The sequence below is a fragment of the Coregonus lavaretus genome (genome assembly GCF_964263955.1).
Source record: "Coregonus lavaretus genome assembly, chromosome: 25".
Lineage (NCBI taxonomy): Eukaryota > Metazoa > Chordata > Actinopteri > Salmoniformes > Salmonidae > Coregonus > Coregonus lavaretus.
Window position 1 is genome coordinate 37,508,656 of NC_140012.1, and position 16,514 is coordinate 37,525,169.

The 16,514-nt window shown below is 43.4% G+C and overlaps 1 protein-coding gene across 1 annotated transcript in view; it reads left to right on the plus strand.

The window, feature by feature from the left end:
- The window catches only part of bmp5 (bone morphogenetic protein 5), a gene marked incomplete at both ends in the record, with an annotated part of 43,780 nt that extends 29,898 nt beyond the window's left edge, over positions 1-13,882 (plus strand). The window contains 5 exons of the mRNA XM_084141385.1: positions 7,640-7,788; positions 10,842-11,039; positions 12,820-12,896; positions 13,341-13,451; positions 13,733-13,882. Of these exons, the coding sequence (XP_083997511.1) occupies positions 7,640-7,788; positions 10,842-11,039; positions 12,820-12,896; positions 13,341-13,451; positions 13,733-13,882 (685 nt within the window). The remainder of the gene's footprint in view (positions 1-7,639; positions 7,789-10,841; positions 11,040-12,819; positions 12,897-13,340; positions 13,452-13,732) is intronic.
- Positions 13,883-16,514: the final 2,632 nt, after the last annotated feature.

The following is a 16,514-nucleotide window of genomic DNA, read 5'->3' on the forward strand; positions in this document are numbered from 1 at the left end:
GGTCCTGGCAATAGGACCGCAGGAACCTACCCACATCCTGATTTACTCATTCCACCTGCCCATTAGACACAGTGTGGAAACCAGAGGTCAGGCTGACCGAGACCCCCAGACGTTCCATGAACGCCTTCCAGACCTTGGATGTGAACTGGGGACCCCGGTCAGATACTATATCCTCTGGTACCCCGTAGTGCCGGAAGACGTGTGTAAACAGGGCCTCCGGAGTTTGCAGGGCTGTGGGTAGACCGGGCAGAGAAAGGAGGCGGCAGGCCTTGGAAAAAAGCGGTCCACAACGACCAGGATGGTGGTATTACCTTGGGAGAGGGGAAGATCGGTAAGTAAATCAACACTCAGGTGAGACCATGGTTGTTGTGGAATTGGTAAAGGTTGTAACTTACCCGCTGGGAGGTGCCTAGGTGCCTTACTCTGGGCGCACACAGAGCAGGAGGAGACATACACCCTCACATCGTTAGCCAAGGTAGGCCACCAGTACTTTCCGGTCAGGCAGCGCACTGTATGACCGATACCTGGGTGACCAGAGGAGGGTGACGTGTGTGCCCAGTAGATCAGACGATCACGGATAAGAGCAGGCACGTACTGCAGCCCAGCTGGACAGTGAGGTGGAGATGGCTCTGTGCGTAACGCCTGCTCTATATCCGCGTCCATCGCCCATACTACCGGCGTTACAATGCAGGAGGCCGGGAGTATGGTGGTGTTGTCTCTGGGCCTCTCCTCTGTGTCATACAGCCATGACAATGCATCTGCCTTCACGTTCTTCGTACCCGGGACGTATGATAGTGTGAAATCAAACCGGGTGAAGAATAGGGCCCACCTGGCCTGGCGAGGATTCAGCCTCCTCGCTGCCTGGATGTACTCCAGGTTACGGTGGTCCGTCCAGACGAGGAAAGGTTGTTTCGCCCCTTCGAGCCAATGCCTCCACATGGTCAGGGTTCGGACAACAGCCAACAGCTCCCGATCACCAACGTCATGGTTCTACTCCGCCGGGCTGAGCTTCTTAGAGAAGAAGGCACAGGAGCGGCGCTTGGGTGGCGTGCCCGAGCGTTGAGATAGGACAGCGCCTATCCCTACCTCGGACGCATCCACCTCCACTACGAACGGTAGTGATGATCATCGGGGTGGGCCAGTTCCGGGGCTGTCAGGTTACTGAAGGCCCTGTCAGCCTCAGCAGACCAGCGGAGCCGGGACGGCCCACCCTTCAACAGAGATGTAATGGGAGCTGCGACCTTGCCAAAGCCCCGGATAAACCTCTGATAGTAGTTGGCGAAGCCAATAAAGCGCTGCACCTCCTTAACCGTGGTTGGAGTATTTAGGCACGGCTGAAATGCGATCTCCCTCCATCTCCACACTTGAGGTGGTAATGCAGTATCCGAGGAAGGAGACGGACTGCTGGAAAAACAGACACCCTTCTGCCTTGGCATAACGGTAATTTTCCAACAGTCAGGCCAGCACTTTGCGAACCAGGGACACATGCTCGGCGCGCGTAATGGAATACACCAAATTGTCATCCATATAGACCACTACCCCGCGACCAAGCATATCCTGAAACACCTCGTTCACAAAGGACTGGAAGACGGATGCAGCATTCATCAAACCGTAGGGCATCACCAGGTATTCATAATGCCCCGTGGTTGTGCTTAATGCTGTCTTCCACTCATCCCCCTCTCGGACACGCACCAGGTTGTACGCACTCCGGAGATCTAATTTGGTGAGGAAGCGAGCTCCATGCATTGACTCGATCACCTTAACCAAATACATTTAAACTTAGTTTTTCACAATTCCTGACATTTAATCCTAGTAAAAATTCCCTGTCTTAGGTTTGTTAGGATCACCACTTTATTTTAAGAACTTGAAACGTCAGAATAATAGTAGAGAGAATGATTTATTTCAGCTTTTATTTCTTTCATCACATTCCCAGTGGGTCAGAAGTTTAAATACACTCAATTAGTATTTGGTAGCATTGCCTTTAAATTGTTTAACTTGGGTCAAATGTTTTGGGTAGCCTTCCACAAGCTTCCCACAATAAGTTGGATGAATTTTGGCCCATTCCTCCTGACAGAGCTGGTGTAACTGAGTCAGGTTTGTAGGCCTCCTTGCTCGCACACACTTTTTCAGTTCTGCCCACAAATGTTCTATAGGATTGAGGTCAGGGCTTTGTGATGGCCACTCCAATACCTTGACTTTGTTGTCTTTAAGCCATTTTGGCACAACTTTGGAAGTATGCTTGGGGTCATTGTCCACTTGGAAGACCCATTTGCGACCAAGCTTTAACTTCCTGACTGATGTCTTGAGATGTTGCTTCAATATATCCACATAATTTTCCTTCCTCATGATGCATTCTATTTTGTGAAGTGCACCAGTCCCTCCTGCAGCAAAGCACTCCCACAGCATGATGCTGCCACCCCAGAGCTTCACGGTTGGGATGGTGATCTTCGGCTTGCAAGGCAGCCCCTTTTTCCTCCAAACATAACAATGGTCATTATGGCCAAACAGTTCTATTTTTGTTTAATCAGACCAGAGGATATTTCTCCAAAAAGTACATTCTTTGTCACCATGTGCAGTTGCAAACCATAATCTGGCTTTTTTATGGCGGTTTTGGAGCAGTGGCTTCTTCCTTGCTGAGCGGCCTTTCAGGTTATGTTGATATAGGACTTGCTTTACTGTGGATGTAGATACTTTTGTACCTGTTTCCTCCAGCATCTTCACAAGGTCCTTGCTGTTGTTCTGGGATTGATTTTGCACCAAAGTACGTTCATCTCTATGAGACAGAACTTGTCTCCTTCCTGAGCGGTATGACGGCTGCGTGGTCCCATGGTGTTTATACTTGCGTACTATTGTTTGTACAGATGAACTTGGTACCTTAAGGCATTTGGAAATTGCTCCCAAGGATGAACCAGACTTGTGGAGGTCTACAATTTTCTTTCTGAGGTCTTGGCTGATTTATTTTGATTTTCCCATGTTGTCAAGCTTTGAGGCACTGAGTTTGAAGGTAGGCCTTGAAATACATCAACAGGTAGACCTCCAATTGACTCAAATGATGTCAATTAGAAGCTTCTAAAGCCATGACATCATTTTCTGGAATTTCCCAAGCTGTTCAAAGGCACCGTCAACTTAGTGTATGTAAACTTCTGACCCACTGGAATTGTGATACAGTGAATTATAAGTGAAATAATCTGTCTGTAAACAATTGTTGGAAAAATGACTTGTATCATGCACAAAGTAGATGTCCTAACCGACTTGCCAAAACTATAGTTTGTTAACAAGAAATGTGTGGAGTGGTTGAAAAAATAGTTTTAATGACTCCAACCTAAGTGTATGTAAACATCCGACTTCAACTGTATGTTTCCATAGCCTCCGTTTCAGCCTGTGACAGGGGATACACATGACTCCTGGGAGGCACAGCGTCTACCCGGAGGTTTATCGCTCAATCCCCCACCCGATGAGGTGGTAACTTGGTCGCCTGCGTTTTGGAAAACGCGTGCGTCAAATCGAGGTATTCGGGGGGAATGCGCATGGTGGAAGTACTGTCTGGACTTTCCACCGTGGTTGCACCAACGGAAACACAGAGACACCTACCCTGACACTCTCGCGACCACCCTGTGAGAACCCTCTGCGGCCATGAGAATGTGGGGTTGTGGAGTGCTAACCAAGGGATACCTAGTACCACAGGGAAAGCAGGAGACTCAATAATAAAAAACGTGACTTGCTCGCAATGAGTCTCGTGGGTAACCATGGTGATGGGTGCAGTAACTTCCCTAACAAACCCGGACCCTAATGGCCGACTGTCAAGTGCTCTGATGGGGAGTAGAATGGATAGGGGAACCAATGAAATGCCTAGACTGTGTGAGAATGCCCTGTCCATAAAGTTCCCAGCTGCGCCTGAATCGACTAGTGCCTTACACTGGGGAACTACAATGTGATCAGGAAAGTGGATTGGTAGGGTACAGTGCGCAGCAGAGGGCCCTGAACAAGTGTGGGTGTTCGATACCTGGGGTGATGCGAGAGTGCTCTGCCTGCCTGCCACCTCCAAACCCAAAAGAACACTGACGATGTTGTGCGGTGTAATGTCCCTTCGTGCCACCAGAGTGACACTGGCGCTGTCGTCCTCCGCTCTCCCGGATCGCGGCTCCACCCAGCTCCATCAGCTCGTGACCCGAGTCGGCCGGGGTTGGAACGGGCAGACCCCCTCCAGGACATCGTCTGGCTGCCAGCAGGTTGTCCAAACAGATGGCCATGTCCACCAGTTGCGTGAAGGACAACATGGTGTCCCGGCAGGCTAGCTCCATTCAGACGTCCTCCCGCAGATGGCACCGGAAGTGGTCGATAAGGGCCCGCTTGTTCCACCCGGACCCAGCTGCTAGAGTCCGAAACTCCAAGGCGAAGTCCAGCGCAGTCCTCGTCGCCTGCCTCAGGTGGACCAGCCGCTCGCCCACCTCTCGACCTTCGGGCGGGTGATCGAAGACAGCCCGAAAGAGGCGAGCGAACTCCCCGTAGTTGGCCCACTCCAGTGCTTTCCCCGAGAGGCAGGAGACGAGGGCGGACACCTTCTCCCGCTCCGATGGGGCCGGGCTGATGCTGGAGAAGTAGAGCTCCAGTTGGAGGAGGAATCCCTGGCAGAGAGCAGCTGTCCCATCGAACTCCCGTGGTGGGGATATATGGATCCCTCTGGGTGCTGGGGTGTGGGTGGCTGGATCCGGTTGCCCAGCAGGTCTCGACAGATTGGGTCCTCTCCTCTCCAGGCGTTGGACGACCTGGAGAACTCGATCCATCGCTTCTCCCAAGCTGGCTAGCATTGTTGAATGCTCCTGGACCTGTGCCATGAGTCCAGGCATGCGCTCCTCTCCCGCTGACTCCATAGTGGGTGGGTGATTCTGTGATGCGTGATTTGAAGGAGTCAGGCGCAGGAGGGTAAATCACAGTATACAGAGTTTATTCCGTAATCCAGCGTAACCAGTCCAGTGCGCAAAACAGGCACACTGGAACAAACATGCACACAGGGAAAATACCCCGGCAATACAAAATACTGAGCTCAACCGAGCTACTAATCCTCACAATGAACAGTCACCCACAAGGACAAGGGGGCAGAGGGAACACTTAAACACATACTAATGAGGGAAATAACAACCAGGTGTGTGTAATTGACAAGACAAGACAAATGGAATGATGAGATATGGAGCGGCAGTGGCTAGAATGCCGGTGACGACGAATGCCGAAGCCTGCCCGAACAAGGAGGGGAGGCAGCTTCGGAGGAAGTCGTGACAGTTCAAGTGCGCCTAGTATGTGTGGTCTCGTTGAAACAGAGTAGGCTGCATACATGGGTGGAGAATCACATGGCTGTTAACTTAAATATGAACTTAACTTAAATATGAGTCGACTGTAGTTTACTAGAGTGTCTGTAAATAATTATTGATAATGGAAAGAAGTGGACGGTGCTCAACCAACGTAAATTGAAGTGCAATCCAAAAATGTAATCATCACTGAAAAGGAAAAGGCACAACACACACATAGGTTAGGCTACATTTTCAATAAGTATTGATTACCCATTATTTGTCTTTGCCTGCAAATCGTCCTCCTAAACGGTAGGCTATATCCTATAGGACTATACAAAACGTAGCAAGTGTCGCTGTCATCATTCTTGCTGCTTCAAGTTCAGTAGCCATACCTGCGAGATCAGGTACGTGTGTGGTCTCAATTAAATAGAGTAGGCTATAGCCTATGCATGGGCGGAGAAGCACGGGGAAGTTATCTTTCCAAAGAAATGTACTTCCTATATAGTTTACTACATTGCCTAGAAATAGGCCTAAATATTGATCACCCATATTTCTCTGTCTGAAAATCTTCCCACTACTAAAAGGTAGGCAAAATAAATAGCTAAAGAGAAAGTGCAAATCTCTCCTACTCTGCTCTTTTCTAACTACAACTAGCATATTGGCTGATATAGCCCAGTAATACAAATATCCTAATATAAGGGCCATGTGACAATCTCTGGTACTTTAAACTATTTCTTAAGTTATTTTTGTGCATTTGATATTGCCTATTTGGCACAAAATTGCTGGGACCATGGCTGGCAAGTGAGCTGTGTCACATACGCCTAAAATAACATTGCGGGACTGCGGTTGGGTTTGGGACCAGTTCTTGCAGGCTGAGATTGGTATGAAAACCTGTGGGTGCGGGTGGGAGCGGGATGAAGAAATCAGTCCGTGCAGACCTCTTCTGTGCACCATGATAGTGAAGCCTGTAACGTTAGAGCTGTTTATTACTGTGTCAGTATGAAAAGTAAGGAATTAGCTAGGGAAGCTGACAGATCAATAATGTTAAATTGCCATACTGACTAATAGAAACTCACATTGCACGGAAAAAAAGTCAGAATATCAATCTTCAATCTTTTGGCTGATGGTTTCATTGTTTGATTCAGGCCTAGAACGATTGAGGCAAAAATAATAGCTAACGTTAGCCAACTTTTGGCCAGCTCTCTCTCTTTAATGATACATCAGCTGGTGAATGCTAGCCAAGTTCATTTACTTCTGTTGAAACGGGACAAAACAAAGGCTACAAAACATGTCCATACAAGCAACTGCTGTTAGATAGTAATAATAGCCACCTCATATCGCTATCTGACAGATAGCTAGAGGCTAGCGCAGCTAATTCATTCACCTCAGTCGAGATAGGATGAAACATTAGCTAACGTTATATGTCAGTTACACTAGCTAATAGCTCAGCACTGCGAATAAACACTAGTTTAGTTTTTTTTCCATCAGTCAACTAAAGAGTCGCCAGTTTCTGCTCTGCTTGCTTTTACAACTCAGAAAAAGAGTGTAACACACTGAGAGCAGCTGCCTCTGTTCAACTCTCCAGTGCTGGTCCAGTCAGCCTTCCAGAAGCTTTGCCTTTTACACAGACTGTCAGCCCGCTCTGTGGTGTCCGCATGGTCCTAAATACAGCCGGCTGAACACTCCAAACAGCCTACCGGACTGCTCTGAGGCGTCCGCGTGGTCCTAAAGCACACCGTTGCCTCGTTTTGTATCACATTGCAATGATAAAACTGGGGGGGACAAAAATGCTATTTCAGAATGTGGGGGCGGGACATGACCCCCCCATCCCCAGTGAAAGTTGTGCACCTGTATTTCAGAGGAATTTACTTTAAAATATGGGGCTCATAGGACAGAACACATGGAACAATAAATTCAACTAGTAAGATACATTTTTGTCAAAGGATGTTTTTGGCTCAGATCTGAGGGAGAAAGATGGAAGAAATTGCATCCAGTAGTGATTATTCAATGGTACTTTGTTTATATCATAATTTCCAATATGGCAGGTCATGGCCTCCTTAATTGTTCTACTGCTTCCAAGTCTAAATGACACAGAGGAAACATGTTCTCTCTTTGTGTGGCCCCGTGCAAGTCTTAACAAAATGAATGTGGATAAACAGGAATTTCATGATTAGTTCCAGAGCTCAAAGAGGAGAGTAAGGTCCATCAGTTATATCACCACTGTGTTAAATCTTTTTTATCCAGTAAATCAAACTATTACTCATAGTAATGTATGTGCATTGCTTTGTGTGTCAAGTTATCACATGCATTCACCTGTTATTTATTATTGATTTTCTATGTATTTTCCTCAACAGGGATGCAGAGACATTCTTGTTGGATTCCAAAAAGATCAAGGCCTCTGATGGGGGCTGGCTGGTCTTTGACATCACAGCTACCAGTAACCACTGGGTGCTGAATCCACTGCAGAACATGGGCCTACAGCTCTCTGTTGAAACTATGGATGGTAATGGAAGCATTACTTTTCTTCAGCCTTTGTTGTTGCTGGGAATTACATATAAAAAGCAAATGTCAGTTAAACTTTGTAGTTACCCCAAAGCTGGTCTTCCAAGGTCACACCCAAGTTCTTTGCCATCTTGTAGTTAGACACAGCTGTCCATAGAGGAGAGGTTAGGTCTTTATTGTCAGGGTTTGAGGTTGAGATGTTGATGTTTACCATGAAGAGATACATAAATATATGTCAGACGAGAGAAGGACAGACAGAGCTGTTCGCCTTCTGCATAGCAAAGGTAGGATAAGCCCTGTGAAGAGAAAACAGAGCCCAGTGACATGGTCGTGGTCTACAAAGAGAACACCAGGGGGAGGAGAACTGAGCCCTGGGGAACACCTGTTGCTTGGCTTCATGGTGAGGACAGATCCTCTTCATGTCATGTGGTTGTAGTGATCATCTAGAGATGCCCATCCCTCATAGAGGTGGGGATTCAGAGCAGGATCTGATGTTTCACATGTGTCAAATGCAACTGACAGGTACAAGAGGATGAGAGCGTATAAGATCGCAGTTTTAGTAGTGAAGAATTTAAGTCAATTCATATGTTCATTTGTGCATTTTTTTAAAGCACAATGTTAATGTTACCATTAAAAATATATATATAACGTATGCACACTAGAGTAAATTGAACTATATAATCCATGCATCTATTATTATGATATTAATACTACATTACATTTACATTTACATTTACGTCATTTAGCAGACGCTCTTATCCAGAGCGACTTACAAATTGGTGCATTCACCTTATAGCCAGTGGGATAACCACTTTACAATGTTTATTTTTTTTTTAAATGTTTTTTTTTTAATGTTATAATATATATATAATTATATATATATTTTTTAAAAAATGGGGGGGGGGGGGGGGGGGGTAAGGGGGGGGTAGAAGGATTACTTTATCCTATCCCAGGTATTCCTTAAAGAGGTGGGGTTTCAAATGTCTCCGGAAGGTGGTGAGTGACTCCGCTGTCCTGGCGTCGTAAGGGAGCTTGTTCCACCATTGGGGTGCCAGAGCAGCGAACAGTTTTGACTGGGCTGAGCGGGAACTATGCTTCCGCAGAGGTAGGGGAGCCAGCAGGCCAGAGGTGGATGAACGCAATGCCCTCGTTTGGGTGTAGGGACTGATCAGAGCCTGAAGGTGCGGAGGTGCCGTTCCCCTCACAGCTCCGTAGGCAAGCACCATGGTCTTGTAGCAGATGCGAGCTTCAACTGGAAGCCAGTGGAGTGTGCGGAGGAGCGGGGTGACGTGAGAGAACTTGGGAAGGTTGAACACCAGACGGGCTGCGGAATTCTGGATGAGTTGTAGGGGTTTAATGGCATAGGCAGGGAGCCCAGCCAACAGCGAGTTGCAGTAATCCAGACGGGAGATGACAAGTGCCTGGATTAGGACCTGTGCCGCATCCTGTGTAGGCTAAAGTTGGCTAAAGACGGCACGCTCAATAGTTTTGGAGAGAAAAGAAAGAAGGGATACTGGTCTGTAGTTGTTGACATCAGAGGGATCGAGTGTTGGTTTTTTGAGAAGGGGTGCAACTCTCGCTCTCTTGAAGATGGAAGGGACATAGCTAGCGGTCAAGGATGAGATGATCAGCGAGGTGAGGTAAGGGAGAAGGTCACCGGAGATGGTCTGGAGAAGAGAGGAGGGGATAGGGTCAAGCGGGCAGGTTGTTGGGCGGCCTGCCGTCACAAGTCGCAAGATTTTATCTGGAGAGAGAGGGTAGAAAGAAGTCAAAGCATAGGGTAGGGCAGTGTGAGCAGGACCAGCAGTGTCATTTGACTTAACAAACGAGGATCGGATGTCGTCAACCTTCTTTTCAAAATGGTTGACGAAGTCATCCACAGAGAGGGAGGGGGAGGGGGGGAGGAGGATTCAGCAGGGAGGAGAATGTGGCAAAGAGCTTCCTAGGGTTAGAGGCAGATGCTTGGAATTTAGAGTGGTAGAAAGTGGCCATAGCAGCAGAAACAGATGAAGAAAATGTAGAGAGGAGGGAGTGAAAAGATGCCAGGTCCGCAGGGAGTCTAGTTTTCTTCCATTTCCGCTCAGCTGCCCGGAGCTCTGTTCTGTGAGCTCACAATGAGTCATCAAGCCACTATCATCACATCAAGCCATTATTGACCATGAATCAATAATAAAGCATCGTCGTGGTTTGAGATTAGTGCTGTCTAGCCAAGTGTAACGGACCTTGCATTTGCTCATATCAACAATGCAAGCTTACATGATGCAAGGTTTTGTACCTACTTTTGGTTGGTGCAATTAAAGACTTTCATTCCAAAACGCTATATATCCATTTTCAGAAATGTTGGTAAATTATATTTTATTGTGGAAAGAAATTATGAAACAGATTGGTGTGTTTTTCACTATCTAGTCATGGCATGGGGTTGTTCAATGACAGACATGTATTTGTTTAAAATCTATCACTTGATGGTTTCATTTCAGAGAGACAAATAATCATGTTCTTTTGCAAAATGTTATATACAGTATCCGCCTCACTGTCAGAGAAATACGTAGTACTGCTTGATTTTACACACGTTTTTTTTACACAAATTTACAAATGATACATTTGTGACATCAATATAATTAAAATATATATATATATATATTCTATACAGTAATATGAGATGTATGCAGATGCTCTTATCCACAGCAACTTACAGTTAGTGCATTCATCTTAAGATAGCTAGGTGAGACAGCCACATATCACAGTCAAATATACAGGATACGACCATACCATTCCAGCTAAACAATGGATACATAGCGTTTTGCAAAAAAAACACATTTTCATACACATCTAAAATCTATGAATTAAAAAATCTGAGAACAATAATATTTTACACACACATGAAGGTACCCATAAGCAATAATTTCTGATGTAAAAACTAATGTGAACGATTGGTGGATATAGCCTTTTGGAAATAAACGCTTATATTGCTCCCCTATATCATTGCATTTGATTAGATGGGAATCGAATTATGTTTCTGTTTGCTGCTATTCACATTGCTTGTTGTTTTAAAAGGACGGAGTATCAACATGAAGTCTGCTGGCATCGTTGGAAGGAATGGACCACAATCCAAACAGCCGTTCCTAGTCTCATTCTTCAAGGCCAGTGAGGTGTTGCTGCGCTCTGTCAGGGCCACTGGTGGAAAGAGGAAGAATCACAATCGCAACAAATCAGGTGGTCAACAGGATTCATCACATGCACCGAAAAGTGGAGGTGGGCATATTAAACGACCATAATTGACATTGTTTTGGGTTTCGACTGGAGTAGGTTGGAAAATTAACTTGAAATAATACAACGACTTTTGAGGGGTTGATGGCAAGCCTTACAGCCTTACATTTGTCTACTCAAGCAGTCTCTTGTTGCCAATTAGTCTTGTTTTGGCAGCATGATGTTCCAATTCATAAATCACAAGTCTTAGTAATCAACTGCAGTACACATGTACTGTAGATCGTATAAAACAGATAGATTTTCAAAATAATAAACCTACCTGCTCAATCTATTACCCTTCCTTCAACTCCTCATAAGGATGGTCCATGGATATTAACATGTAATGCTCACCTCATACAAATACTCTAGCTAAACTACACAGAACATCCCCAATGACCCTCTCTTATTTTAATTTGGCTGTCATTTTATAGAAGTCTATGTGCACTTGCTTCAGCTCTGCAGCTGTTTTGAACTGATGTGGTTCAGTGCGTTAGGGACACCCATTCAACACATCTTCAGTGGCCGCTTTAATGTAATAACAATAACTGAGTTGGTGATGCCATTTGCTGTTAACAGTTTGTTAACATTTCATTAATAATTTATTTGGAATACATTTCCTATTGTCCAAAATAATTTTACTGTGGCCAAAAAAGTGAGGGAAAAAAGTATTTGATCCCCTGCTGATTTTGTACGTTTGCTCACTGACAAAGAAATGATCAGTCTATAATTTTAATGGTAGGTTTATTTGAACAGTGAGAGACAGAATAACAACAAAAAAATCTAGAAAAACGAATGTCAAAAATGCTATAAATTGATTTGCATTTTAATGAGGGAAATAAGTATTTGACCCCCTCTCAATCAGAAAGATTTCTGGCTCCCAGGTGTCTTTTATACAGGTAACGAGCTGAGATTAGGAGCAAACTCTTAAAGGGAGTGCTCCTAATCTCAGTTTGTTACCTGTATAAAAGACACCTGTCCACAGAAGCAATCAATCAATCAGATTCCAAACTCTCCACCATGGCCATGACCAAAGAGCTCTCCAAGGATGTCAGGGACAAGATTGCAGACCTACACAAGGCTGGAATGGGCTACAAGACCATCGCCAAGCAGCTTGGTGAGAAGGTGACAACAGTTGGTGCGATTAATCGCAAATGGAAGAAACACAAAAGAACTGTCAATGACCCAAAACACACGGCCAAGGCAACAAATGAGTGGCTCAAGAAGAAGCACATTAAGGTCCTGGAGTGGCCTAGCCAGTCTCCAGACCTTAATCCCATAGAACATCTGTGGAGGGAGCTGAAGGTTCGAGTTGCCAAACGTCAGCCTCGAAACCTTTATGACTTGGAGAAGATCTGCAAAGAGGAGTGGAACAAAATCCCTTCTGAGATGTGTGCCAACCTGGTGGCCAACTACAAGAAACGTCTGACCTCTGTGATTGCCAACAAGGGTTTTGCCACCAAGTACTAAGTCATGTTTTGCAGAGGGGTCAAATTACTTATTTCCCTCATTAAAATGCTAATCTATTTATAAAAATTTTGACATTAGTTTTTCTGGAATTTTTTGTTGTTTTTCTGTCTCTCACTGTTAAAATAAACCTACCATTAAAATTATAGACTGATCATGTCTTTGTCAGTGGGCAAACGTACAAAATCAGCAGGGGATCAAATACTTTTCCCCCCTCACTGTACCAGAGTGCTCACAGGTGGTCAATAAAAAAATAAAAAAGCCCAATGATACATGAGGAACTGATAAACTTGCAGATTAATTGAATGTTTCTTGTTTTTAGATCATAACACCAGTGAACAGAAACAAGCCTGCAAGAAGCATGAACTTTATGTCAGCTTCCGAGACTTAGGATGGCAGGTAAGAAAGATGGAATACTATTTGAACCTTACCATGTCTATTCTACACTGTCATAAGCATGCCAGAGCAGATGTCACATAGGCTGCGTTTAGACAGGCAGCCCAATTCAGATTTTTTTTCTCCACTAATTGGTCTTTTAACCAATCACATCGGATCTTTTCACATCAGATCTTTTTCAGAGCTGATCTGATTGGTCAAAAGACCAATTAGTGAAAGAAACGCAGCCAAGGAGTCATAACATGTGTGTTACAAATATGTGTGTGTTTGTAAAAAGCACCTCTTTTAGTTTCAACCATGTTATTTAGGGTATTCAATGCAGTGCACGAGAAACAGACAGATAATATGAATGACTAAAGAAAACACATCAAGTGTCAATGAAGTCTCTTCAATATTCAACGAGGAGCACGTTGAGGCTTATTTGGTCTTTTGTTATTCTATTTGAAGGACTGGATTATTGCACCTGAAGGCTACGCTGCTTTTTACTGCGATGGGGAATGTTCTTTTCCACTCAATGCGCATATGAATGCGACAAATCACGCCATTGTGCAAACCCTGGTAAGTGCAAACCCTTGAGAGTTACTTATTTGAATTCATATTGAATTTCTTGACCAATATGGTGATAATTAATCCCACACCATATAGATTTTCTGAGCTGCTCAAACTGCTGCTTTGATGCTATCTCCTTTCTGTACTCAGTCCTTTCTTTCTTTCTTTCTTTCTTTCTTTCTTTCTTTCTTTCTTTCTTTCTTTCTTTCTTTCTTTCTTTCTTTCTTTCTTTCTTTCTTTCAGTCATTTTAGTTTATATTTTACACAGTCCTTTCCATTCACTTCCACAGGTCCATCTGATGTTTCCTGACAATGTGCCAAAGCCATGTTGTGCACCGACCAAGCTGAACGCTATATCTGTGCTTTACTTTGATGACAGCTCAAATGTCATCCTCAAGAAATACAGAAACATGGTCGTCAGGTCATGTGGTTGCCATTAACGGGCAAGCAGCGCTATATTTCAGATATGTGGTATTGCTGGATAACTACATATCGATTTAGATAGAGCGGATGTTGTGATGTACAGTATTATGTATATATTAGTTGTATTAACTTATTTATTTCCCCCTATTTTTGTGATAACACTCGATATTGTACAATGAATATGACTTAGAATATGAAATTAGAGTCCATGTATATTTGACATCACTTGGCACTCTCTCCTATAGGCCATAGCGAACATATACAGGTACATTGTTATAGTTACAGCATTTCGTTGTACATCTTAGTAAAAGGAAACTTCTAGATCCTATATGGATCTATTGGACATATTGTTATTGGATACGGTTCAACTAAGTATACACATTTTTCCAACTTATCTTTTTATTCAAGCACACCTACACTCTTAGAAAATAATTTGCTATCTTGAACCTAAAAGGAGAACCCTTTGAAGAGACCCTTTTGTTTCCAGGTAGAACCTTTTGGGGTTCCATGTAGAACCCTTTCCACATAGGGTTCTACATTGAACCCAAAAGGGTACTTCTATGGGGACAGCCGAAGAACCCTTTTGGAATCTTTTTTTCCAAGAGTGTATAGCACTGTTTTTCAAACTGTTACATTAGATTAAATGTTCTAACCATAGTTTTAAACCATTCTAACCACTCAAAAAAGGTTTACAAAATGCTGCTACAGTAAAATTAGGTAAAATCTTAGGACACACCAGAAGAAAAATGTTTGTGTAGCTACAGTACCTTACCTAGAAATAGTGTCAATTATTGCATCAACATTGTATTATTACGGTTTTGTAAGCACATTATAACCTATACTACCCTATGCAACTTGTAACAATTTATTGGATTTCTCCATCAGCTATGTTAAAAGCAGAATCCCTATTCATGTCATTGAGTGAGTAACCGCCCGGCACAACATAAATCACATTACAAGGTATGACGTAGAAGAGTAAAGTAAGTATTTCAAATAGGTCCCCTTGAATAACACTCTGAGTTTTTCCTCCAGGCTTGACGTTAATCATATTTACACTGTGCACAGGCTTCAAACAGTCTATCATAAAAATGGGTTTGGAAAAACTTGTGGTTGTTTATACGGTATCCTTAGACTTCTGGCTATAAAATATATGTATATATCATGTTTTATATCAAATAAGTTATGCTGAAAGGTACTTCCTCTACGCCAAAGTATCTTATAGCTACACTCTGTTGAATATATATTTCCAGAGCATTCACTGAAAAAACATGAGGACTGGCCTGCTATATTCTCAGACCCATAGTTCAATAACAGTCTATTGTAGGAATATATAAAAACTAGGCAAAAGTTGTGGAGTAGCTCTCTTAAAAGTACTTAATGGCCAGTATATATTTTCATATTTTACATACTCAATACGTAATGGATGAAACAACCCTAACATGCTGACTAGACCGGCCATGTTGCATGGGTGAGTGTTGCAAAATAAATGTACACATACTGTACATGTTATTCAATCATGTCATCCAAACTGCTAGCATGTGTCAATGGGCGTCTGCGTAGCCAGGCGCTAAAGTAGAACTTGGTTCTATTTGAGAAGCTTGACGCGCTACAAGTCCCACCTCTCTCATCTACTCTTTTGTTTTCACGACCATACTAACCCACATGGGTGATTGAAAAATGAACGAGGAGAGATTAATCAAAGAAAAAGGACAAAAAAACAAACTAGGTTTCCCCTTTTATCTGTGGATTAATTGTCGGAGTAGAGAACACACAATTTTGTATGACTCAAAACGGGACAAAATTCTACAAAGGACCATATGCATTTCAGGTAAAATAACAACCCAATGTTTATCTCCCAGGACAAATTAGCTAGCAACAGCAAGCTAGCTAAATGTCCTTTAATGTTTCATGTGTGTTTCAACTTGTCCCCAAATTAATATAGTTGGTTCACAGTTGGTTTTGGTATTTTAACCTGCGTGTCATGAACGCGTCTGGTGGGGATAAACAAAAACAACATGCGTAAGATGGCTCACGCGGATACAGGGGCCGGTTTGGTCAAGGTGTGAGAAAATACATTGTTTGCCCAATTGTGGTTATATCACTGTTATTTTTGTATTATTATTGATGTTATATTATTATTGTCATGTTGTTATGCTTCATAGTAATTTGAGTAATATATGTTTGGGAAAAATACAGGTTACTGTATTATTAGTGTTGTTTACGTATTATTAAATGATCTTTTTGAAAATATTGCTTCCAAATACTTTCAATGTATTGTTAACTAAACCAAAACACATTATAAAGTAAACAGACAATTTACATCCCTTAAAAGATTTTCAGTTTAAACTTGAAAATAACTATTTTCCCCACTCACAAAGGCCCTAAAACACCAATCCTACCTCAAAGAAACTCCATTGACAAACACTCTCTTTTCTCCTCCAGCTGCAGGCCTTCAGGTCTTTCAAATCCAAGTTGTCTTCGTGTATTAATGTTTGGAATTCTCTGGATGTTTTATGCACTGTTGCCGGACTACCGTCTGAGATGTATAAATGTTTGACAAGTATGATCTAAACATAGGGGTCCACCCAGGGAGCCTGTACATCTGCTGTGTAGTGAGAGACTGCTAGTGTTTAGTGGTGCTGGGAGCTA